General features: G+C 41.8%; 1 protein-coding gene across 1 annotated transcript in view; it reads left to right on the forward strand.

Moving 5' to 3' along the window:
- Positions 1-16,779, forward strand: part of Apbb1ip (amyloid beta precursor protein binding family B member 1 interacting protein) — a 102,295-nt gene extending 85,516 nt beyond the window's left edge. The window contains exons 10-14 of the mRNA XM_063238044.1: positions 493-603; positions 9,461-9,559; positions 10,247-10,361; positions 13,973-14,076; positions 16,083-16,779. Of these exons, the coding sequence (XP_063094114.1) occupies positions 493-603; positions 9,461-9,559; positions 10,247-10,361; positions 13,973-14,076; positions 16,083-16,550 (897 nt within the window). The 3' untranslated portion in view covers positions 16,551-16,779. The remainder of the gene's footprint in view (positions 1-492; positions 604-9,460; positions 9,560-10,246; positions 10,362-13,972; positions 14,077-16,082) is intronic.
- The last annotated feature ends 9,464 nt before the right edge of the window (positions 16,780-26,243 follow it).

Raw genomic sequence — 26,243 nt, forward strand, 5'->3', positions numbered from 1 at the left:
TTTTTCTTGAGAAGAAGTGCATGATGTGCATGCTAATTTACTGAGCATCGAATTTACCTCTCATTGTTCATCCTGAGAGGAATTTTTTTAATGCTCTATCACCAAATCCATCACTGACTCAGAGTGGCAGAAGCGGAGGTAAAGTTTCTGATCATTGGTCACCTTCTCTTGGCTGAATCAATAGCAGACACCTCAAGGTCAGTGGGGTCTGGCCCTGGAGTCTGCAGTCAGGCTCTGTGACAGCAGTGTCATCCTTCACTCCATCTTTCTAGGGGCTTGTGGCACACAAGAGTTGTATCCTTTTTCTTTCATCTTTTATGTTGGTTTGGCTTGCAGATTATGACAGTATATGTGATAAATGGTAATATAAATTATCTAAAAATTCAATATTTTCTTTACTGAAATGGAATCCTTTGTGGTGTCATCAAGAATGACCTTGGAAAATTATTAGCTGTCATCTCAATTGAGGTCATTTTTTCCCCTCTCTTTCAGACATCCCGAGATCTGGCTTGTTTCATACAGTTTGAAAATGTCAACATTTACTATGGGGTTCAGTGCAAAATGAAATACAAAGCGCCCACTGACCACTGCTTCGTTTTAAAGGTATGTCGTGAGAAGCCCTGAATTTAACTGTGTAAGTAGTTTAGGTCAATGTTTTCTTTTAAGAGAAAAACATTAAATATTATATAATTAACAGGCAATTGTAATGTAATAAAATTTCTATTTTTAAACCAAAATCAAGAAGGGAAATCTCTCTTATTAGCTTAAGTCATTCTCCTACCCCAAAGCATGCTACCAGAGCCTAAAACATTAAAATAAATCTGCCTGGGGTCCTTCATCACTTGTGACAATATAAGCAGATCCACATTTTTTAAATAAATTAACATATAGTTTTATTCATAGAATAAATAAGTTCAGTTCTTTATTGAACTCTTCCAATGACTTGTTACAAATTTTTAGAAAGTAGAAACTTGCTAGAGTTTCCTAGAAAAAGATACAAAATAGCAAGAAATAAATCACTTTAAAAATTACCGAGCTGTGAAACTTTCCAGGGTATATATTGTCAAAAGGCAATGTATTATCAAATGTTTGATATGGTTCACGTGGTTTGAACTTAAAATTTAAATTAAATCAAACCAGTTAGAACAATAGAGAGTTATTCTTATAATCACACATATGATGTGTCCATGGTCTGTGTGTTTACAGAGGTCTGGCTTTGGGGCCTTGGTATCTTTTTGTGCTTATTCTTAGATAAATATAATAATTAAGGCCACATATATTCAATAATTTTGAGTTCCTGCACAATTATCATTGCTTATTTTAATCAAATAGTAATTTGTTAATTTTTTTTTTAACTTTGGGGCCAGGGATTTAGCTCAGCAGCATAAGCGCCTTCCTGGCAAGCATGCGGTCATGAGTTTGATCCCTGGTTCCAAAAAAAAATTTTTTTTTACTTTATTGATACCTGCAGATATTGCTTAATTTTCCTTTAGAACTAGTTTTCCTAGTCTTCTTTTGCATCCCCAAGCATCGATTTTTAGTAATTTGTAAATAATAATGATGGTGGTGAGCACTATACTAGCTTACTCAGCCTGACTCTCTCCTAGTAGTTCTCATTGGGTTGCATTTTGCCCTCCTCAGGAGCTATTTACAATATACAGAGTCATTTTTGTCTTGGGGCAAGAAACGGGTGCTAGTAGCATCTGATGAACAGAGGTTGAGAGCTAGCTACTCAACATGTTCCAATGCACAAGTCAGTTCCCACACTGAAGCATCATCCACCCTGAGTGCCACAAGTGCTGCTGTTGAGAAACCGTACCCTACACAGCATGCTCCCAAAATAATGGTCATAAAGAGACTGAAGGAAGACAGCATTTTTCTCCCCTTTCTTTTCCCTTTGACATGCTATCTCAGGGCCGTCCCACTTGACCTAGAATGCTCTTGTAATTCCTGCTGTCTCACTGTATTCACATCTTTTATCAACCGTCTGTCCTCTTCTGACTCTCTCTAGTCCCAGTTCTGACATATTCTATCGCCTACCCTTCTTCATATTAATCACGGCCCTTGACACCATACTGCATGTTTTGTTTATAGCCGTTTCCCTCACACTAAATGCGGAATCCAGGAGGAGAAGGATTTCTGTATGCTTACTTCACTTCTGTATTCCCAGTACCTTGTTGTCATTCAGAAGCTAGTGAGTGGTCTCATTATTTTGGAACCATCCTGGCTAGGGAAGCATTTCCCAGCAGCAGCACTGTTGGTATTTTGGGCCAGGTAATTCATTGATGTGGGGACTCCATTTTTCATGTTGGCTCATGAATTTGGGGCTAGGACCTAGAGTCATGGTAGGACTGATTTCTCTGACCCAAGAAACAAGGTTATCAGAGGCTGCAGCAAGAACAGCAATACAGGTTCCCTGGGTACTGAACTCAGAACTTCTGAAAGTCCTCATATCCCAGGGTGAAGTTTTCCAGAGAGAGTTGGAGTCTCTGGAAAAAAGAGCAGGATCAGAGGTGGAGACACAGCAGTGTGTGAGGTTCTGGGAACAGCAGTCGTGAGCAAGCTCAGGAGAATGTGCATTTCCTGTTCGACAAGATGATAGTCTGCTTCATTCTAAGGCTAGCTGCTTTATGCACAATTGCCCTGCTCATTTTGCTCTTCAGTACACTTCTCAGTTGCTTCCCAAAATATTGAGAATGCTTATTAGTTTTCTAGGTAAATAGGCCTTGTAGAACTTGATTTGTTTATGAATCTTGTGGTTACTTGTAGATATTCGAAAATTTCATTAGGGTCAGACAATTTCCAAAATGCAAAAAAATATGTTCATTGATGATATGAGGTGTCCAGGATACCTGGAGACACGCTACGAGGTCATATGGCTCTGTGGCTGTGTGATGACTGCGCGTCTAGACCAAAGCCACTGATTCAGCACGAGCTTACCAGCTGACAGTGTATCTGGGAGAGGTGGAGGTGGTATCAGAAATGTTGGAGTTTGAATCCTGGCCCTCCTACTTTCCAACTCTGGCTTTAGGAACACTGCTGAGACTCTCAGCCTCACTTCCTCATGTTCAAAGTAGAGATTTGAGGACCCAACTCTTCTGGGGGATCAAATAAGATATGCCATAGAAACATTAGAAAGTCTAGAGACACGCTGACACTGCATAAGTAGTAGTTAGTATTGCTTCATTCTAGTATTAAATAATTTCTTTTTTTTTTTTTTTTTTTTTTTTTTTTTGTCTTTTTCCTTTTTATCGGTACCAGGGATCGAACCCACGACTGCCTGCTTGCAAGGCAGGCGCTTATGCCGCTGAGCTAAATCCCCAGCCCCAAATAATTTCTTTTTGCACTGCTCAGATTGAACCCAGGGCCTTGCACATGGCACACCAGCGAGCGTTCTACCACTCGGCATTCCAAGCCCCTAAATAAACCCTTTTATTATCTAGTGGTTCTCAAACTTTACCCTGTCAAGCTCACAACTTGTTCCTAAAGCAGAGCTCCTAAAACATGGATTGCTGGGCCTGCAGAGTTGCTGACTCAGTGCGTCTTGGATCAGGCCTGGGAATTTGCTTTCTGACACGTTGGCAGGTGGTGCTGATGCTGTCGTTCGGACCGCTCTCTGAGAAGGCAGTGGAGGCTTGGCTGGTCCCTAGGGAGACTGTGCATACTCACTGGCAGGCGCAGGAACAGGAGGGAGCACTTAGGACCTAAGAACCCTTTCTTTTCTTACAGTCTTGATCTTCATGCACAATCCCGTCCTACACATACAGTGGAGCTGCTGCTCTGTGAATTATTTTTCACCCCACTCTGTAGCTTGATCAGGTAGAGGAAGTAAAAGTGTTGAGGAAGAACTTAGATTTTACAGAAATCTGTTAAGAGGTGGTAGAGTATCCGGAAAGAGTAGTGGACTGTGGGTTCCCTAGAAATGATGAGGAACCCAGAGTCCAGTTATCATTTGCCTACTGCCTATCTGTACTCTGCTGAGTTCAAGCTTCATGGTATTTCTCCCAAGATGACATTGTATTGCCTACTGTTGTGCATTTTTACTGACTTTCTCCCTTATTAGAATAACTGTGCTCTGAGAGCAGGGACACTTTTATCATATTTACTATTGTGTTTCCCAAGCTCATGTCAGCATCGGACACATTGTAAGTGGTAGTACAAATCCAGGGAACAGATGAATGAACGAATGAATGAATGAGTGAATGAATAGAAAAACATAGCAGGGTGCTTACCCCTCAATGTTCTTTGAAACCTGGTTCTATCACTAATAGTAGTAACAGCGATTGCTTCCCTGTCAGGCAGCAGGACCCATACTCCGTCCTTTTCTTCTATTATTTCACTGAATCTTTTTAACATCCTCCATGAAAGATGTTACCGTTCCTGTATCATAAATGTCAGAACAGGAACTCGAAAAGGTTTGTGGAGCTGGCCAAGGTCATGGCTGCTTCTAGGTCTGTACTCTGGCAAACAAACCCTTTTTACTTTCTACCTTTAATTTCTTGGACCCAAGCTTCCTGGTCAACATCCCCCTCTCCGTACACCTCTCTTCTGGCCTGATTTAAGGGTGAAACACTGGAGCCGCGTCTCTCACTCTGTAACTTGCCTCTGCTTGTAGCTGGGCTCCAGATCATTCCTGCATGCAGGAATGTTACCAGTTTTTCTCCTGGTTTCTGCGGACCTCAGCCTTGCACTTCACCCCAGCCCCTGCTCCCTCTGCAGTGGTAAGAGTTCTTCCCCTTGGAACACAGTCATGTTCAAATACTGCTTAATTTGGGGATTCTCAACCACTTCCCCTTTTTATCTGCTCCACCCCTTCAAACAAAGGCTTCAGTTGGCCTGATTTCCCTTCCACTCAGACCTCTTGAGAGCCGTCCGGCTCCTCCGTGTCCTCACTGTCACTGTCAGTGTACTTCATTCATTCCAAAAGATTTCCTGACCTAAATCTATTTGAGATCTTGTGATACATCAGTGAACGGAAGGAAACAGAAGGAAGGTGTCGAAGAGTAGGCATGCTGACAGCTTTCTCCCTCTGCCTCTCTTCAAACTCATAGCTTAGCTTTCCGGGGAACAACAAACTTTCCCAGGCCTCAGACCTGTGGTCGTGTTCAGTGCCTTTTGCACTAGTAACCACTTCCTCATTTTATAATCTTGGTCCCCTCCTCCATCTGCCTGGTTTAGTTCCAGTTCTGCTGGCTTCTCCTTCTCCCCAACACCCCAGAAAAATTTCCATGTTCCTTCTATATTTAGTTCTCACTGGACTCCTGCTGTCTCTGAGAGACCATATTCCCAGCCACAGCCCCAGTGCTGGGGAAATGCTAATTCCTCTCACTCAGCAGCCAGTAGTCTCACCACCTCTGTTAGCCCCATGCCTGCTGTAAAAGCCAGTGTAAGGGGCACCTCAACTGTGACTTGTCAGACAGTGATTCCCTCCTTCTCCCTACCCTAACAATCCCTCAGGATTAATGGTGTCACCACCTATGGCAGTGGTTTCCTAGAGCTGCCATGACAGATACAAATGACTTTTAACAATGGAAATTATTTCTTTAGTGCTTCAGGAGACAACAGATCAAAATTCAAAATCAGTATTGGATTCCTTCTGGAGAGCTCTGAGGGAAAATCAGTTCTGCACCTTTCTTCCAGCTGCTGGAAGCTTTGTGGTCCTTGGCATTTGTTGGCAGGGAGCTGCCTAACGCCAGTTTCTACCTGCATGGTTGCACGTGGTTACACGGCTGGCTTCTCGCTGTGTATATGTCTGGGTTGCTCCTGCTCTTGTCATTAGGACAGCAGTCCTGTTAGACCAGAACCCACCCTGATTTGGTATGATCTTAACATGATTGCATCTGCAAAGACTTATTCCACATAAGGTCACATTCATAAGTACCAGGGATTGGGACTTTTAGAGGAGACACAAACATAACAGCCACTTACTCTACAAAGCTGGGAACAGAAATGAGCCTTACATTCCTTACACTTCCCATTTCTCATGCAATCTCCAAGGCAAAAGTTCGTTTTCTATCACTGTCTTTCACTCAGCTCTCCGCTGCCCCTTTCTCCTCTCCCCTCTCTGTCTTCCATGGTATTACTCATTCTGGGCCACCATCCATATAACCACAGTTACTTCGTTTAATTTTGCTTTCTGACAAGGTCCTGTGATCCCCGGTGCCGGGTAGGACGTTCTGATTTCACACAAAGCCCTTTGTTCCAAACCTCTCCAACTTGGTTTTTGCTGATTTTTCCATGGCTCCCAAAACTTTTCCACAAAGGCTTTTGAATATTACTACAACATCCTGTTACTTCTTCAAAACACTTTTCTCAGCCTCTATTTTCAAATTTCTGTCATAAAGTGAGGCACATCATAAACTAACCACATACCTGTTGACATTCCCTGATTATGGTTTAAGCTGGCCTTTGTTCTTTATTCACCTAGAAATCAGATTTCTCTGCATTATTTGTTGAATGAGAGCCTTTGTTCTAGTTATGGTGTTGTTGCTAACTCTGGACCTGGACACATTTAACTTCTGACACTCAGCCTCATTTTGTAAGTTCAGAGGACCTGCAGGATCCGTTCTGGCTGTAGCATTCTGCAATGGCCTTGACCTTTGTGAGCTGTGCTTTCTGTCCTAAGAAAGCTTCTCTCTTTTTATGGTCAGGAACAGTCAGATCAATGAGGAGGAATCTGAGCCACTGACATTCTCCTTAAATCCCTTTGCAAATAACTGTTTCAGCCGATAAAGAGAGGAACAAGACAGTTCAGAAGTAAGCACTGCGGCAAGATTCCAAGAAAGGTCTGGAGGTCAGGCACAGTGCTGGCTCTCAGGTGTCCAGGAAGCCTGCAGGATTTCAGCCCAATCTAACAGAGGGAGAAAGAAAAGAGCCTCGTGCCCATGCAGTTCATCTTGGAACCATAAATTCTGAGGCTTGCAAGAGACCTTGGAAACCTCTGTTTTATAGTCAAACCATTTTATTTAAGAGAATGCCACATTAGATGAATAATATACTTAAGAAATTGTGAAGTGCTTAAATGGATACTTGTATGTAAAAGACTGCTTTGTTCATTTCCTTGCAAGGATAATTTAGTCTACTCCTGGAAGATTGACTTGCTGTGCACCAAAATCAAAAGCAAACCCCCAAAAAGTAGTATACAAAGGCTGGCAATAACAATGGCAACCTTTTAAATATCTCAGAAAGAAAAAATAGCCCTTTCTTAAACAAATTAGAAACTGTAAATCAGTGGAGAGGCCAGTGCTTACCCCTCTGACGTGACAAGACAAAACTGTAGGGTAGGAGCTGGTCACTGGTACTTTCAAGGACAGGGGTTGTGGTTTCATTTTGCAGCTGAGAATGCTGCAGGCATTTCTGGAATGTCACATTCCATCTGTTAATACCTGGCTTGTATTTTTTGTCAGTCTTATCTTCAGTTTAATAAGTGCAACAAATGCTTTTTTCTAGTAAGACACGTTACCTGAGTTGATAGAGATTTCCAGTTTTAAGGGTCTCCAAAGGACATCATTATTGGGACAGCATTTGCAAACTAAAATTGAACATTCTGAATTATTATCAAGCAAGCACTGAACCAACAATGAAATCTTGTCATCTGAAAGTGTTTCCTGCCACCTGCCGGTCAGATCCAAAAACAACAGCAGCTTTCAGGAGCCTGAGGGGAGGTTGTTCTGCCCTCAGGAGAGAGAAATCTGTGGCTCCCAAGCTAATAGGAATTGACTGCTCTCCAAGCGTTACTGAGGGAAATTCTCCAGACAAAAGGGTCTAAACAGGAAGCAGCCTATTTAAATACAAGACTGTAAGGGTAGACCTCACATAGTTGGTTCAAAAGATCAAAAAAAAGGAATTCTTTGTATCTTCTGGATTTTTCAGCAGTATCCTCAGTCTGTTATTTTGACTTGATAGCTTAAGATAAATACAAAAATTTTAGTTAAGTCTAGAAACATAACCAACCTGTCTGAGCACCAGTTTTTCTCATTAGAAATGACTGAACTTTCACCACACCCTAACAGTCTGTCTGTGAGTGTCTCATTATCCTTTCTGGTCAAAGACAGTATCACAGGCTAGCTCACTGGAAAGACCAGCAGGAAAACAAGCCTGGATACTTCTCCTTAGTTTCCAATTGCAACTCAAAAGTACAAAGCCCTTTGTTCAGATCACCTCACAATTTATCGGTTCCTTGGACTGACTATACAGAAAGTAAAAGTGAGCAGTTGATACGACACCGTAGGAGGAGAAGGGACGCTTCTGCTCTGTCCCTACCCACTCCGAGCACAGCAAGCCCACAGATGTGCCTGGCTGCCTTGGTTTCCCATGCCTTTTTCAGATCTTCAGCAATTCAGGCCATCTTAATTCATCCTAAACCTAGCTTGGATTAACAAACTATTTTATGGAATCCAGAAAAAAGAGGCCTAACCTCTCTCTGCCTCTGCATCTGCCTCTGCCTCTCTTGTCTCTGTCTCTGTCTCTCTCTCTTACACACACACACACACACACACACACACACACACTGTAATCACTAATTATCTTCATACAGTAAAATTAGTTACAAGTATAATGACCTATGAAAATTGACCTGGCACATATTTCAGAATTGGTTATCTGTCTGTCACCCTGTGGCTACAGTATATGTGACTGAATAAAAAGTACTTTATGAGTTCAAGGTTAGTCTGAACTATATAGCAAGATGGAGATCCATCTCGAAAGAAAGAAAGAAAGAAAGAAAGAAATGCTTTGTGAGTTCTTTCAACAATTACTTTGACATCTGGACATAAATAGGTACCATGCACCAGGTACAGGAGTCTTCAGCAAATGAGAAACAATAATTTCCATCCTCGTGGAGCATGCACTCTATTAGAAACACAAAACAGGATTACAAGGAGGCAGAGAACTAAAGTAAAGTACTGGAGGTCCCATTGTCATCACATCTGCCATTCCTTATTATTCTTGTGAGTTCCAAGAGGCCTAGATAGTCCTTGCTCATCCCCCCACCCCCAAGCCATGACTCAATACTACTTGAAAATAGATCCAAACACTTCTTCTGCAATCCTTTGGAGAGCACATAGAAGCTCATTTGGATGAAAGTTAACAGTTGAGGAATATCATTGCAAAACTCTTAAGTTCTTGACAGCAGATGTAACCCCTGGACTTAGTTTTGGGAGCTGTAAAACCATAGTTTCTGTACACATTAGCTCTGTGACATTAAAAAAAAAAGATATATAAAGGTATATTAATTCCCTTATGGTTCTTTCTTAAATCCTTTTGAAGTTTAGCCATTTTAAAAAGTATTTCTTTTCCTATACCTAAAATTACTACCAAATTACTATCAAAATTACTAATACCAATTTTTGCTTCCACCTCAATCAGTCGCACATTATTGTTTTTTTAAAAGTTATTTGGAAAAGTTCTTGAAGCTCCTGATAAATGTTTATAAGCTGTCTTTGAAATGTCTTCTTTCTAGCACCCCCAAATTCAGAAGGAGTCTCAGTACATCAAGTACCTCTGCTGTGACGATGCCAGAACTCTCAACCAGTGGGTCATGGGGATAAGGATCGCCAAGGTGAGAGGGCATTGGAGTCGCCAGCGGCTTCCTGACAAGGCTCCAGCTGTTGTGCTGTGAAGTAACCGGCCCGCTCGTGGGCACAACCACAAATACTATCTCATATGTTTGCCTGCTGAGTTCTTTAAGTAGGTGCAAGGGGTAGCGACATGGACCTCTCCACTGACCCGAGAATCAAGGCTTGACCTTCAAATGAAACTTTTCAGATAGTTACACAAGGAGAGGATTTCAGCTTAGTGTGCAGTTAGGAAACACGAGATTGGACTGGGTGTGTAGCTGGTGACAGGACACTTGCCTACTGTGAGTGAAGGTCTGGGATGGATCTCCAGCATGAGAGGGAGGAAGAGGGAGAAGGAGAAAAAAGAGAGAAAGAAGGAAAGAGAGGAAGTGAGGGAAGGTGAGAGAAACAAAAGGCTGAATCCATAGTACAGTTGTACGTTTAAAGACATAATCAGAATTGTTTGGACAAAGCTCTGTAGCGTGTAGATGAAAGAGTTAACTGATTTTGCTAATCTGGAAAATTATTTAACATGTGAAAAAATGATGTTTTATTAAAATATACAAAGAACTCACTTGGATAAGGAGTGAAGAGTAATCGGAGTGTGTTTTTTCCTCATTGTGCATATTGCAATTGAGTGGAGAAATTGAAAGAAATAAATTCCCTCTTCCTTTCTATTCCCTTGCTAGTATGGAAAGACACTCTATGATAACTATCAGCGGGCTGTGGCAAGGGCTGGACTTGCCTCTCGGTGGACAAACCTGGGTACCGTCAACACAGCTACACCAGCTCAGCCTTCCACAGGTACTAAGCTTTATGGCTTGCGTCTGGGTGGGGCAGTCATGGGTGGGGCTTTTTCAGAGGTGGCTGAATCTAGAGTGCGTGACTGATTCATGGTGCAATGCTAGGACAGGGGCGCTAGGATTAAAGGTGGGTGATTACTAAATCAGTCCACTGATTGGTTTGGTCCTGTTCTAATCCTGCTAGCAAGGATACAGTACAAGGGAAAGAAAGGCCTGTCTTTTCTCTTGCTTACTTTGCTACCTCCTGCCCACCATGAACTGTTTCTCCTTGGCAATTCCTGTCTCCCATGCCATCCTGCCTTGGAGCCAGCTAATTATGGACTGAAACCTCTATAAGCTGTGAGCAAAATAAACCTTTTTCCCCTCCTACTTTGAGTATTGGGTATTTTGTCTCAACAAGAGAAAAGTAACTAAGACATAAGCAGAGGAGAAATTCCAACACGCACTCAAAGCTCAGAGCTCATGTTCAGTCTTACCCAACACAGGTTACAATAGCAAACTTTATATACTCACATTGAATATGTTTCTCTTCTGGTGAGAAGGCTTAGCCTGCCCCCATCTCCCCACCCCATACAATACCCCTGTGTCTATTTTTTAACAAATGATCCCAGGTTTAGGGTAAGCTAATAGGGAGCTGTGTTTCATCAGGGTACAAATATTGTATTTGTCTGAGGCTCCATGAGTACCCAGAAGACTACTTATACAAAGGAAGAGATCATGCCCTGGTGTTTTGCTTCTGTGCTTTCATAGCTGAAATCCTATATCCAGTGCTAGACATCACCTTCTAGGGGTAACATAATAGAAACTGGTTTATATTTTTAAGAACAGAGCACTGAGGCATGGAGTGGGTACTATGTGCTGTTTTTTTTTTTTCACATATACCTTTGTCCCTTGGAGGTTTTTTTACATATACAATTATCCATGGAGGTTTGCTTTTAGGACTAAGTACCTCACCTAAAATGCCATAGTACGTGTACATAAACTATGTATCTTCCCATACTTTCTGTCATCTCTGGTTTATTTATAAAGCCTAATTAAATGCTATTTAAGTAGCTGCTTACTATATTGTTTAGGAATAGTGACAAGGGAAAATCTTTACATGTTCAGTACAGATGCAAATATTTTTGTTTGGTGGTTGGTTGAATCTGAAGATATGGAATCCATGGATACAGAGGACTGAATGCACTATTTCTGGTTCTTAAAACAGCCCTGACTCCACACTTCCTCACTCCACAGCCAAGGAGACTGAATATAGAAGCCAGTATCTAGTATCTCCTGTGTGGCTGAGCTGATTCAAATGCATTATGTTTATGATAATAGTACAAAGAACTAGAACCATTTCTAACACAAGGGTTCTGATTATTGTCTTGGACTTTGTGTCTGTTGCTGCTTCAAAGGATGTTAGCCAGCTTTCCTGTTGCTCCACACGATACCCAGTAGCAACAATTTAAAAGAAAGTTGTCTCACAGTTTCTGGGGATTCACTCCATGATTAGCTGGTTCCATGGCAAAAACATCATGGTGGAAAAGCATGGGGGAGCAAATGTGCTTAGCTCATCGTGGCCAGGAAACAGAGTAGAGGAACAAAGAGGAAAGGATAAGGGGTCAGATAAGCACCCCAGGGTCACACCTCCACAGCCCACCAGTATACATCCAAACATGTGCTCTGCTACTACTGTGAGCAGCTCCTGAGCTAATCAAGTTGATGGTCCAGCTTCAGTGTCACAAATGGTAAAACCACTGTGACAGTACAAAGGTTACAATAAGGTAGATACCACTCAGCATTTAAAGACACCTTCATTGGATGTGACCAGTCTGGCTATTCTGGGAACAGGGAGTTCCCTGCTAGTTAGGGAAATTTAATGTTTAATAGGATAGAGTGCTTTTCTTGGAGCTTCAGTCCACACTGCAGTTGAGCATGGGTTTCAATGGCAGCCTTACAGCAGTGTATTTTCCTGGAACAGCTTCAGTCTAGGAGTGTGTATTGCATATTACATTGAGTTGTTTCATATCCATAAGTCCTTTCACCTGGAGTATTACCTCAGCTTTTCTCTGAATAGCAAGATATTTGCATTTTTAAAAGAATAAGATCTGTTCACTTTTAGTATGTTCCTCAATTTAGATGTATGTGTGTTTCCTCATAATTCACTTCAGGTTGGGTAGGTACTTCGGGCAGGAATACTACATGAGTATTCTTCTGCCCTCAGGTACCACAGTTGGAGGTATCCAAATCTAACTGCCCCTATGACAACATTCATTTTGATCACAAGGTTAAGGCATGGTGCGGTTTCTCTCTGTACAGAGTTTTCATTTCACACCTAACAGTTTGTAGAGAAATACATGAAGACTACATAACCACATCATAAAACTCTCCCTTCTTCTCTCCAATGTCCTAAAGTGTTTCATGGCCTTCTTTGGGTTATGTTGATCAATGGCTTCCCCCAAATTCTTGGAAAACAGCCAGGCATGGTGGTGCATGCATGCAAGCCTAGCACTCTGGGAAACTAAGGCAATGGGATCACAAGTTTGAGCCTAGTGAGACTCTGTGTCAAAAAAAAAAAAAAATGACAAGGGGTTGGGATGTAGCTCAATGCAAAGGCCCTAGGTTCAATTCCCAGTATTTCCATTTTTAAAAAGTTGGGAAATTCTTCAAAGAAGTAACTGTTTGACAGAATATCTAATGTGAAGAATGGCTAATGCAATCTCTCCCTTGATTTGGGGAGGACAAGCCCGCTGGCATGAGCTGGGTAGTAGTTCAGTTGATCTGTCCCCAGGATGCTCTCTAAGGAGGCAGAAAAATCAACATGCAGCTTCTTCTGAGTTTTTGAAATCCATAAACCTTGCGGATGTGGCATAGCTTGGTGGTAGAACGCATCCTTAGCATGTGCAAGACCCAAGGTTCTGCCCCCGGCACAAAACAAACAACAACAAAACCTGTAACCCTCAGTGAGTCATCCCTCTGCTGTGAAAGAGCACATTAAAAGGCAGGAATAAAGTAAGTATCCACCAGGACTCTGACAGAAAAACACATCTAATTCAAGAATATATCAGGGATTTGCACATTTTGCCTCCATCTATTGTTTCTCTAAAGTGCAGTTCGCTGAGAACATTAAAAGATTTTTCTGTACTCCTAAAAACTAATTTTCTGAAATGAGATTTTCAAGGTTTACTCTTCAGGTACAAAGAAAAAGTCTTTAAAAGAGGGTACATTTTTCCTTTGGGTCCAAGTCACATGTTACTGTGTAGGCTTTAAGTATGCACACTTTCCTAAGTACCTCATATTCACTTATGTGGGGTGCTATGGATCAAACATAAAGCTTGAAACATACTTTACTACTGAGCTGCATCCCCTGCCCCATTGTACCGAATCTCATATAAACTTTGCCCTAGAACCTTAAATTTTTTTTAAAAAAATGTCTGTATTTGGTGCTAGGGAGTGAACCCAGAGGCCCGCTAGGCTCATGACTGAGCAACACCCCGGCTGCAGCCTTACCCTTCTCCCAAGGCCTCGCATACCACACATTACCTGTGAAGCTTTTCTTCCGCTCAGATTCACTTTCAGAAACATTGAAACTGCCTGTCCACACTCTGCTTCTCTTTCTCTCCCTCTCAGGACTGAAGGCCAGCAACACCCAGTCCAATGGTCAGATTCCCCAGGCTGTACCTCGCGTCAGCACTGTTCTCCAGGAGGCCCAGAGACAGGCTGAAACCAGCAAGGTAAGGCTCCAGGGGAGCCCCACCACCTGCCGCAGCTGGCACTCCCGGCCCGCCTTCTAACCCATGAGCGGTGTTCGGGGACTGACAAGCAGATGTGGCTCCAACACTGAGAAGTCACCATAGTCGGATTTCATTTGGGAAACTGCTTTGTATTTTTTATAGTAAAGTCACCTAGGCTAGAATCAAACACAAAAACCAGCTCTTAGCACATTGCCTCATGAAAATGTAAGCATTTATTTTAAATGCTGAAAGCATTTAGCAACATTTGTTTTACAGAAATAATTTTCCTCTTTAATTTTAATATTTGAAAAAATAGCACCCCTGAGTTTTAAGCTCTTGCAATAGCTACATATTTTTTCTGAGTAAATTAGGGCACCAGTTAGTTACTCAAAAGCCTTTTGGGTTAAGTGGGTCCCAAAAGCAGACTAGAATGCTACAAAAGGATTATACTATATAATGTGTATTTCATATTTTGTATTTTCCTTTTAATGTCCTACATACATTCTCAAGGTGATGGAGATGAGAATACATTTTAAAATAAATTGCCAAGTGCTGGGGACTAGCTAGTAGTAAACTACTTGCCTAGTGAGTGTGAGGCTGAGGGCCCCCCCCCAGCACCATTAAAATAAAATGAAATCCAAATTAGTTTTACAGTCTCCCTAAGTTTTTTCAATATATTAACGAAGATTCACTTAAATCGATCTAAAAATCATAGCAATCATTGTCATTTAGTCATTTTACCTGTCCTGTTCATAACGTCTCATGGCTATATAAATCCCATTGAATGCTTCCCATATGATTCTAAGCTACCTTGAATAATTGTGACAGTAACTTACCACTAGTATGTTTAGCTTAATTTTCCCCTCATTGACTCCTTCACTTTTTTCCATCCTTGAGAGGTAGAAACAATTAAATCTTGATGTTTGTTGAATGTTTTATATTTTTTGAGAACTACTGTAGGCTTTTCAAAGTCGAGTTTCTCTTAATTTTCTTATCTTCTCCAGCCTAACAATTTTGTCATATAATGTGCTTTCAGCTATTTCTATAACATCACTTGAAGCATTTAGAAAGCCCCAAAGAAATAAGAGAAAGCCAAAATAGGATTTTACGGCTGCAGATTTAGCTCAGTGGCGTAAATGCCTGTCTGGCAAAGATGAAGTCATGAGTTCAATCCCTGTTACCAAAAGAAAGCATTTTACTATGTGGGAACACCAATTCCCAAGCAGCCTGTTCAACAACTTAAACTCAATCATGAAGCACTTGTTTAAGAAAAAAACTTCCAACTTTAATCTTCAGTGGTAGGAGATTATTAAGCAGAAAAAATGGAAGCCTGATGAAATGTCAATTGGAGTGGTAATTATCACGAAAATAACGACATTCAACTCAGCTGCCATAAATTTCTGGAGAAGTTGCCTTAGATTAATATACATTGTTGTTGTTGTTGTTGTTGTTGTTGTTGTTGTTACTAACTCCACAGTTGACAGGTGAAGGCCAGACCAAATCTGGTGCTCCCAATAGCGCACGCATCATTGTTTTACTTTTTGGGTCTCACGTATTTCCATTCCGTTTCATCATACCCTGAGATAATAACGGGGACCCCGGAGTACGTGCTATGTCTGCCTTTCACACCGTTTAGCACAGGTAAACTAACCCCGCAGCAGATGCTGGGCTTCCCGCCTGCCCCTTCTCGGAGGTGCGGAGCTGGAGGCGCACCGTTCTGCACAGGCCCTCACCTGCCGGCCGGCAGAGGGCGAGGCGGGGCGCCTCAGGCTGTGCGGGGCCACGAGAGGCGGGCGCCCTCGGGCCTCTGGGGAAGGCGCGTGCGCCTGCGCCCCACGGCCCCCCGCCCCCTCGGCGCGCGGACGCAGCACGCGGACGCAGCACGCGGCTTCTGTGTCGCGCGGGCCCAGCGCTCCGGGGACCGGGGACTGAGGGCAGGCGGAGGGCAGCCCGCGGGACCCCTCCGGCAACAGCCGCGTCACTCCACCCGCGTCGCTCTCTCCAAGGAGAAGCCCGCCCACGGCCCGCCCGACCCGGGAGCGCCCCGGACGCAGCCGCTGCCCAAAGCCAGCCCGCCGCCACCGCCCGCGCGCCGGAGCTCCGAGCCCCGCGGCCCCGCCACACCCGTGCCGCCGCCCCCGCCGCCCAAGGCCGCGCCCTCCCCCGGAGACCTCCTGCCGCCACCCCCACTTGAAGATCTCCCGCCGCCGCCGCCGCCGCCGCCCCCCGAGGACGAGGTGGAGGAGGACGAGGCGCTCCCGCCACCGCCCCCCGAATTCGCTGACCCGCCCCCGGACTTCGTGCCACCACCGCCGCTGCCGCCCTTCGCCGCGCCCAGGGCGCCCCCTGCAGCCGCCAAGAGGTCTCCGGCGCCCGCCAGGAGGTCAGAGTGCCCGGGTCCGGCGGCTGCCGAGCAGGACTTCATGTCTGACCTCATGAAGGCCCTGCAGAAGAAGAGGGGCCACCTGTCCTAGGCCGCGGCCTGGTTGGCACCTCCGGACGCCCTGCCCAGCCTAGGCCACGCGTTGCAAGTGTCCAGGGTGGAATGGTGCATTGTAGCCAGCAAACTCGGGAGTGGAAACTGTTTAAATGTACATACCTTACTCTTGTACTGTCGCCCCCCAAGTTAACTAAAATGATGTTTCTGCTCTATTTTATTATGTTTATAAGCATCAAATTAATAAACATTGAAAATTTTCTGAAGATAGTGCTTCCAGAGATTTCATTGTACAAATTTTGGTTGGTATGAAAACTATATTTGACCTTCTGAAAATAACTTTCAAAGTCTGACACCTTAAGTCTTGTTAACCGTGGATGTTTTCCTTTTTTGTGTCTTTTTGGATTTTTGAGGGAGTTTGTCTCTGAGACGGGAGCTTGCTGTGCAGTTAAGGCTGGCTTTGAATTCCCAACACTCCCCTGCCTGAGCACCCTCAGTACTGGGATTACGAGTGTGTGGCACCGTACCTGACTTTGTCTTGATCCTCAGAATTTTCAGAAAAGTCAAAACATGGAAAAGCAGTCAGGGGTGGAGGCCTGTGATTCCAGCACTCGGCAGGCTGAGGCAGGAAAATCATTGTGAATTCAAGACCAGCCTGGGTTACAAAGTGAGCTCTAGGCTAGCCTGAACTGCATACCGAGACCCTGCCTCAGAAAGAAAGAAAAAGAACAAAAGACAAAAAACTGACAGGCAAAATATATTTAGTTTCTTTGAGATTCATGATTAGTGACCTGGATCCATAATGTTTTGATTTCGCTTTTATAAGCTGAATGAGGTACGTGCTTTGAAAAAAGTTACTTAGCTTTCGGATTTTCTAGTATTACAATGCTATAAATATCCTATAAGTAAAAATGTATATATTCTTCGACCTGAAATGTTTTTCCTGAGAGATGAATTCAGTGCACAATTTTAATTAGCCAATGAACCCTGGATCCTGTTACTTGAATCTATCTTCTCTAATTGATTTCTGCTAAGTCTTTTAGATTATTTTAGTTTTATTTCCATGGCTCTGTTTTTGTATTTCATTGTAAAACTTCTCAAAATCTTAAGTGAACAGAAACTAAATTTAAAATAATGTATTTTTAATTAAGAAAAATGATTAATTTTATATTTTAATATATGTCAGAAAAACGTGAGCTCTAAATTGTCATGTAACACAAAACTAGTTCAGTTTTAAAACCAAAATACTAAGTAACTAAACCTGGTAAGTTAAGCCTGCAGGGAGAAGAGGAAATAGCAGAGAAGATGCTTTTAAATTTTTCTTGAGCAACTACTCGAAATAGAAAGTAAAAATAAATCACAGGGGCTGGGGGTTTAGCTCAGGGGCATCAGCGCCTGCCTTGCAAGCAGGCAATCGTGAGTTCGATCCCTGGTACTGATAAAAAGGAAAAAGACAAAAAAAAATTTAAAAATAAATTACATTAAATCACATCCCATTTGCACTAACTCTTTGCTGGTTTTATTTGTTTGTTTGGCTTTTTAGTTTTATGATTTTTATGTCAATGCAATAAAAACACAGTTTTTCTGATTCCCAACCAAAGCTGGGACCATTGTGCCAGTCTCTGGAGCGATACAGAAAGGGTCTGAGTGAAGGTCATCACTTTGTTAAAGACCAATTCAGAGATCCAGAGCTCTACAAGGACAGGTTAATGCTTGTGGCCTCACAAGTTGTCCAGGTTGCTTGGAACTGATGTATATCAATGAGCCATAGAAGTTTCTCTGTAAGGATTGTAATCTGAATTTACTTACCTGAATCAAAATGATCAGGTGGTTTGCAGACCAGGAAATACATTTATATTTGAAAAGAATTCAGAATTCAGGATCACCAAAACCAAAAGAGCAGCACTTTGCTAAGTTTATTTCAGAGAATTAAAAAACCTTTATGGTCATTCATGACCGCACCTACAGAAGGAAGGAAAAGCATTCCATTTGAAAGTCAGAATCTAGAGGATGAAGGAACCCTGGAAATGATCCAGGCCACTAGGATCCTGGTTCTAGGTAAAAGCAACTAAGACAAGCTCAAGCTAAAGGTAGGTTTTTATTCCATCACAAAGCAGAGTTCCAGGTTAAGTGTATACCTAGATTCCTAAGCAAGCCCTCAGACTGGCTCCTGGACATTCATGATTTTCCCATTTCTCATCCCTGCTCTTGTCTGTGTACTCTCCTGATTACCACTCTTTGCAGCATGATCCTGCTTTCAATCCCTATGATGGAGGACAGGCACTTCACTTAATTCCATATTTTTGTTGCCTCTGTCTAGAGGCTGGGACAGCCTGGCTGTCTTTCACTTTAACTGAAGAAGTACATTATTGGCCAAGCTGAGTAGGCCATTTCTTGTCAAACCGTCTTCAAGCCAGAATATGAAAGAAGATACAAAGGGCCCATCGTGGTGGATCGAAGGGGCCAGAGAGCAGGGCCAGGACACACTCTTTCTCTCCCTAGTGCCCAGTGCCAAGAGCAGTTCTAATGGGTTTCACCGATGACCCCCAAAGTGTCTCCCAATTTACTAACCTTAAAAGCAATGAGTAACGCCTGCAGGACCCGGAGGGCTGGGACCACATATATCCCAGGCCTCTTAACTTCTATCCGTACCAGAATTTTCCTTTAGAGGGAAGAGACTGTAACTGTCCAAAAGTAGTAAAATGGTTGTCAGTGTTAACATTTGATGATAGATATTTTAAGAAAGCTACTGAGGAGAAGTTTGTGATCAAACTGTTGACATAGCAGACCAAAGGGTGGATATACTGCCCAACCATTTCTCTAATGTCTCCAGGGTAAGTCCACTTGGATCTCTCTTGAGTACAAACACAATATTAAGAACATTTTGACCTGAAATCTTAGACCTCTGAGCTACTTTTAGTTAATCTTGGGCAGAACTTCAATCTTCACAGACCCAGGCATTACCAAATCATTAACTCTGCAATTTCTGCTCAGTGGAACAAAATCTTTGGTATTTGTTTGAAAGGTCCCCACATTCTCTGTACATGAATGGGATCATTTAGATCAGCCCTAAAAGTGAAACAAAATTTGTTCCTCTGTTACGAAGTTGAGTGAGATATTTGAATGTGGGAAAGTACAAAAGTCAGGGTGGATTTGGAGGTAAGGGAATCTGTGTAGGGACTTAGGAACCCTCTACCATGAGGTATAAAGACTAAAAAGTTTCTAGTATGGCGTTGTCATCAGGACAGAAACCTATGTAATATCTCACTGCAAGCAGAGTGTATAAGGAAGTATGATTTAAACTACCATGTGATAGAATCTGAAGTAAGATTTTACAGTTAAGTAGGGAGAAGTAGGCAGAAGATGGGAGAAGTGAACATTTAAGCCTATGCCATATTTTTTATAGTTGATCACAGAAATTATAGCTAATCTGATACCAAAATTGTCAAATTAAGTCATTGAATCTTTGAAGCTTTTGAGACTTTTTATGGCTGAATACATGGTCAGGTTTTTTTGGTTTTTGTTTTGTTTTCTGGTTTTTGTTTTTTTGAAACAGGGTCCCACTGTGTAGTTCATGCTGGCTTTGAACTCATGGTGATCTTCCTACCTCAGCCTCTGGAGTGCTGGAATTACAGGCAAGTGCCACCACACCCGGTTTATGGTCAGTTTTTATGGATGGTCCGTGTGTGTGTGTGTGTGTGTGTGTGTGTGTGTGTGTGTGTGTGTGTATTGAATGTGCTATGTATAATTTTTAGAACAAATTTGTTAATTATGTTGCTTAACTCTTTGATAGCCTAATAGCTATCTTGTTTAGTCCATCAGTCACTAAAAAGGATGTGAGATCCCCATCTACAAAGATAGACTTTTCAGTGTCTTTTCATTGTTCTAGAAAATTGTATCTTATGTATCTGACATTGCTTAATGAATGTAAAGGAAGTTTACTTCCATGTCTTCCTGGTGAGCCAAATCATACCTCACTGTGGAATGTTCTTGCTTTTAAATCTTACACAGCTGCATTCTTTTATCAGTTATCTGCATGGCAAATCTTTCTAATTATTCACTTTCAAGTTTTCTCTCATTATATTCTAGATTTGCCAATACAAATGACACATAAGTGTATATTGTTATGCTTACCTCTAGTGCAGTAAGCATTATCTTTTAACTGGCAACAACTGTAAGATGTTCTTGGCACTTTGCTTTGCACTCTGCCTGGATTTCTCTTTCTTTTTCTTTATAAAAGGATTCTAGCTAGTAAATGAATGATAGGATTATATTACTTTATAATCTTTTTGAATCAGTGGGTCAAGGTAGTGATCAAAATGGCTGTTATAGCACAACAAGAGAAATATTATGTACCTCCTGACGCAAATACACCACATCTGCCTTCCAGTGGCAAGTATTTTTGGCAAATAAATCAGTCCTAAATGACCAAATCTCTAGATTTACAGAAATACAGGAAGAAAATCACACTGAACCATACCACAGGATGCAAGTAGCAAAGTTCACACTGTGGGAAACACTACAGGAGAAACAAACTGGGTTCTTCAATTAAAAGACACTGAGCGCGCGGGGGGGGGGGGGGCGGTTCAGTAGTACAGCACTTGCCTAGTATCCAGAGAGCTCTGGGTTTGATCCCCAGCACCAGAAAAAAAAAATCAAGAGAAAGAAAGATGTTAAGTGGGACCTAAAAGTGGACACATCCAAAGGTACCAAAAGAAATTTACTATATATCATCATTTAATCATAATATATAGTTCTTTTTTGGATCCCAGTTAAACAACTATAAGATAATAATGATGGGGGCTGGGGATTTATCTCAGCAGCATAAGCGCTGCCTTGCAAGCAGGCAGTAGTGAGTTCGATCCCCAGTACCGATAAAAAAGAAAAAGGCAAAAAAAAAAAAAAAGATAATAATGATAATGATGATGATTATAAAATAATAGGAAAAATGAAAACATTATGCTATTCAAAACATTAGGGAGTTACTGCTAATTTGTCATAAGGTGGTAATGGTATCACAGGTCTGTATGAGTTGTCTGTTTGGGGGGATGGTGGTGAGATGAGACGTTTCATTATGCTGAAGGCTAGCCATGAAACTCTGGGCTTACCTGGCCCTTTTGCCTCAACCTCTCAAGTAGGTCCAAGCACACAGAACCACACCTGGCCAGGGTGAGTTTAAGACATTAACATTTGGAGATGTACACAGTAATATCTGTAGAACAAATAAAAAGTCCAGGATTTTTCTAAAAATACGTAAGGATATGTAAATTATACTTCAGTTAAAACAGTAACTATCATACAGAGAAAGAATGTGGAGGGGGTAGATAAACAGACCCAACTGACCATGCACTAATAATTTATATAAATTGATTCAATGGTAAATCAGGTTCATGACACTACTCTAGTTCTACAAATGTTTGAAAATTCCATAAGAGATAAAACAACTCTAGGAGTACAAATGAACTATATACCCTAAATGCTGAATAGTCAGTAAGTCCTAGATACTTACAAATCCATTTTGATCAAAACACTGCCATAGAATTTTTCAATGAGACTCATTTATGTGGTTAACCAAAAACACTTTATTTTTCCATTATCTTGTTTCAAGGAACAAAGTCCAATTTATAAAACTAAAAATATTTTATATATAACTGTTATATATGGTCATACAATCACTGATTGTTGTCAATGTGAGAACAATCATGAAGCATTTGTTATGGGAAGAGGAAGTAGGGAGGAGGAGGAGAAAGGAAGGGAAGGAAAAAGAATTTGTTACATAAATTATTCTTTGGTGAGTCCACTGATAGTAGTCCTGAATTTCTTTTTCCCACAATGAGATGAGCAGCTAACTGAGACATCCAGGTTTCTTAGCTGTGGAACACTTCTGGAAAGGATACCGAAGTACTTGTAGAAAACAGACCTAGTACAACAGTTCAAGCTGGTAAAACAGATTTTTCCATTCAGGACACTTACTAATTTTCTAAGTATCTAAAACAACAAGGTAAATTTCAAATGCATCTATACATTTTGTTTATTAAAACCTCAACTACTCTTGTCCCTTAAAATTTCTATTTATTCCGTGGAAAGTTCTTTGAAAAAGTACTACTTCAGACTAAACTCATAGTGAATATGTACAGTGTCATGAAGACTACAAATATATCCCTCAGTAATTTCAATATTCCTTGCGAAAATTAAGAGAATCATAGTTTTCTAAAATACTACAAAAATAAAAGAATGTGAATGTGAATGGTTTGCAATCTCTTCAAATCAAGGCATGGACTATAGCTCATGTGGCTTCCTCATGGAAATTTTGCCCCTTGGTTATAAACTGAAGCCTCAAAGAAGAGGTGCCCTTCAACAATAAGTCTAAAACTAAAATGTATATGTTTTTGTAATTTCATGACTATCTTGGATATAATGAAGAAATACCTCATTCTGACAGAAAAAGGTAGGTGATTATCTGTATTTAAAAAGTACAACCAAGAACTCAAATAGAGTGCATCGCTAATTTTTAAATAGAAAGATCACATCATGAGAAATATAGTGCCCTTAGGGTAAGTCTGGAAACTTCTCTCTGGGTATCCTCTAGTGACATCCTTTTCCTAAAGCTACTTGGCCACCTATCAATTTTACCTATAAGTTTCAAAACACCTCAGATAGGTTTTTCTGTTTCTCCACAGCTCTTTGCATTGAGCAGTTTCCCAAGAAATATTTGATTAGGGAAATGCCCATCTTAGTTATGAAGGGCTCATGTGTAAAGACTTAGAATCTTTTTCCTCTCCTGCATGAGACTTTGGCCTTTACTTAACTTTAAGGTGGTGTGTAATGATATCACCGTGTAATTAATGCCTATAAGTGACAGCCCACTGACTTGGAGAACTGGAAATGCCTGATGCAAGGCTTCAGGAGTGGTGACTGCAGCGATAGTTTCTTGTGGGGACTTTGGAAACTCCACTTATGGAGCCTCTGAAACAGTTTTCTGTGGACCATAAAGCTGCCCCATTGGACTGTCCCTGCATCTTTCCAATGTGGCTCTCATCTCCCTCGTCCCAGCTGCACTGCTCACCTTACTGCAGGCATGGATCGCTACAAGATCTCCTGCAGATGGGGAAACAGACTCTCGTGCTACTAGGGGCCAGGAATGGCTAATGATAGTCATGGAACTAGGGGTGTAGCTCAGGAATGGTGCACCTGCCTAGTAAGTGCAAGAACTTACTACCAAGAAAGGCTTACGAATATGAAAGTTTACCTGAACTTAACAATCTCCTAATACCCCACTAGGCTCGTGATGCATCAATTACTTATGAAGGATTTGGAGGAAGAGAAGGAATAAAAGCTAGGGTGTCCCACCCTATAGGTGAGTCAACGTAGATGCTAGAGAGGAAGTGGGGATGAGAAGAGACAAGAGACACAAAGAATGGAGACAAGACAGTGCTTGATCAAGTCTCGTTTATTCAAAGAAACAGTAACGAATATATAGTGTATTGGGGGAGGAGGGAGTTGGGTTCTGAGATGTCAGCAGATAACTTAGCAATAGTGGCAACAACAGGGTTCTGTCACCCTATGGTAATTCAAATCTCCCACGTGCCGGCTGATTAGCATAATCCCTGAATGGGCCAAACCATAGAGACGTGTGACCTAAGGAGAAACAGGCTAGGCGAGGAGAGAAGCTTAACCAAATGGAAACTTAACTCCTAGAGGACGTTAAGGTTGATATAAGGTGACAGCCAATTACAGGGAAGCCACACTAGGAGAAAGAAGAAACAGACCAACAAAACAATTTATGAAACTCCAGCTCAGACAAATTTAGTGACAAATGCTGACTTATCTGTCTTGTCTTTGTTTTTCCTTAAAGGCATAAAAAAATTACATTTAAAAATATTTCCACTTTCTGAAATGAAAACCTAAAACCATCAGGCTAGTGAACATACTGAAGTAAAAAGTTAATGCAAGCTCCAAATAGAAACAGTAAAAATAGCTCAGTCACATGCCAACTCTGATGAGTTGGTAGTGATTGCAAGGTATGTCTTGATGAGAATTAATCTGAGGCACTGAGGAAATTTTTTTTAAAAGTATAAAAGCCAAGGCAAAATGGAACTTCAAATATTCAATTCTTTTTCTTTTGGAGACCAGCCACATTTCTAAACATCCTCATGCTGAGGGCATAACAAACACCCTCTCTCCTCAGCCCAGGTGAAGAGACAGAATATGTAAGTGCCGGCCCATACGGTCAGGGCCCACTTTGCTCTCCACGGGAAAAGGAGAGAGCAGGTTTCTGGGAGCAATAAGGTAAGCCTGAACATGTCCATTGTCTCATTCTGTTCCATTTCTCCTCTGTTCCTGGCTATACACAACACTTACATACCTGTACATGGAGAGAAATGAATGCGGGCCCTTCGTCTTTGGAGCTAGCTTTGAATAAAGTGTTTTCCTTTTCACCAAAAATAAATGGCTTACTTTGTTTCTTCAGTGATAAGCAAATGGACCTGTGTGTGCACACGGGTAGCCAGTAAGTTTTGGTTAGTCGGTCAGAGGATAAATACCTGAGAGGTCCTTGGTCTCTGATGTCCTAATGGGAAAGTAATTTGGAGAAGGGACTGCTTCCAGCCACCTGAACCCATGACCAGGACTCTAGGGACATTCCATCAGCCCAGGACACCTGTACCCTAGGACTTCTCCCTTCTTTCCTGTGCATGGCATCACAGCCTACAAACATTTCTGTAGGTGAAAGGAAAAAATGCTGTTTGGGGCTCTGCCTGATTTTGCACTGGAAAGTACCCCATCTGACTGGGCTAATGGAGCACACATTTGGACATTCCCTTAGGTTCCTCACTGTGCCATTTGGGGAGAAGTACCTTCACCATGTGGAGCCACTGGGATATGCCACAGATAATTTGGATTACTGACTGACGAGAGAAGAATGATAGAATAAAGTTCCAGGTGTTTGTTTGTTTGTTCAGCGTTCTCATTTGGTTTGGTTTTTCTTGCTTTTGTTTGTTTCACTTTGTCTTATCCTTCTCTTTTGATAACCAACTGGAATATACTATGGATTCCATGATGAGGGAACCACGGGAACTCTGCCCTTTCTACCATATGAATAGAGAGAAAGAGACAACCTGGCCTCTTCTAAGACCTGACAGAGTGCTTAGTCCAGCTAGGGAGCTTCCCATTTCAGGACAGGCAAGGCTCACCGTGGCAGTATCCAGTTGGAGGCTGAGATCCATCATACAGAGCTACTGGATCAATCCTTTTTTCTTGTTCTTGGGGTTCTTATGAACCCATCTGGGACTTTGTGGAAGCCATCTTGAGCTTTCTGAGCCAATCTGGGACTTCTTTGTGAGCAGTTTGGGAGTTTGAGATTCTTAAACTATGTGACAAGTTTGGATTAAAAGACTTTAAGAGGCTAGAGACACTGAGGTGTCTTGGAGACCTCTGAGGTGAATTGCTCAGGAAGGAAAGCACTTGTTTTAGCTTGTAACTCCCTATAGAAGTTTTAATTATCTTTGACTTAGAAAAATAGATTTTACTGGGACATGACATAGCCTGTATAACAGAGAGTATAATTTATTTCCTTTTGGTTTACTATCTTCGATTCATTCTAAATTGGTTATTTCAAAATATTTGCCAATGCTTCTAGTATGCTTGCAATTGGCTTCCCTTCCTTCTCCGTCACCTCATTCCCCAGCTAGGAAAATGGACAAATCTGACCAAAGAAAGCTTGCCTGGGTAC

This window comes from Cavia porcellus, unplaced genomic scaffold, assembly GCF_034190915.1.
Source record: "Cavia porcellus strain 051 isolate PalLab524CR breed Dunkin Hartley unplaced genomic scaffold, mCavPor4.1 scaffold_27, whole genome shotgun sequence".
NCBI lineage: Eukaryota > Metazoa > Chordata > Mammalia > Rodentia > Caviidae > Cavia > Cavia porcellus.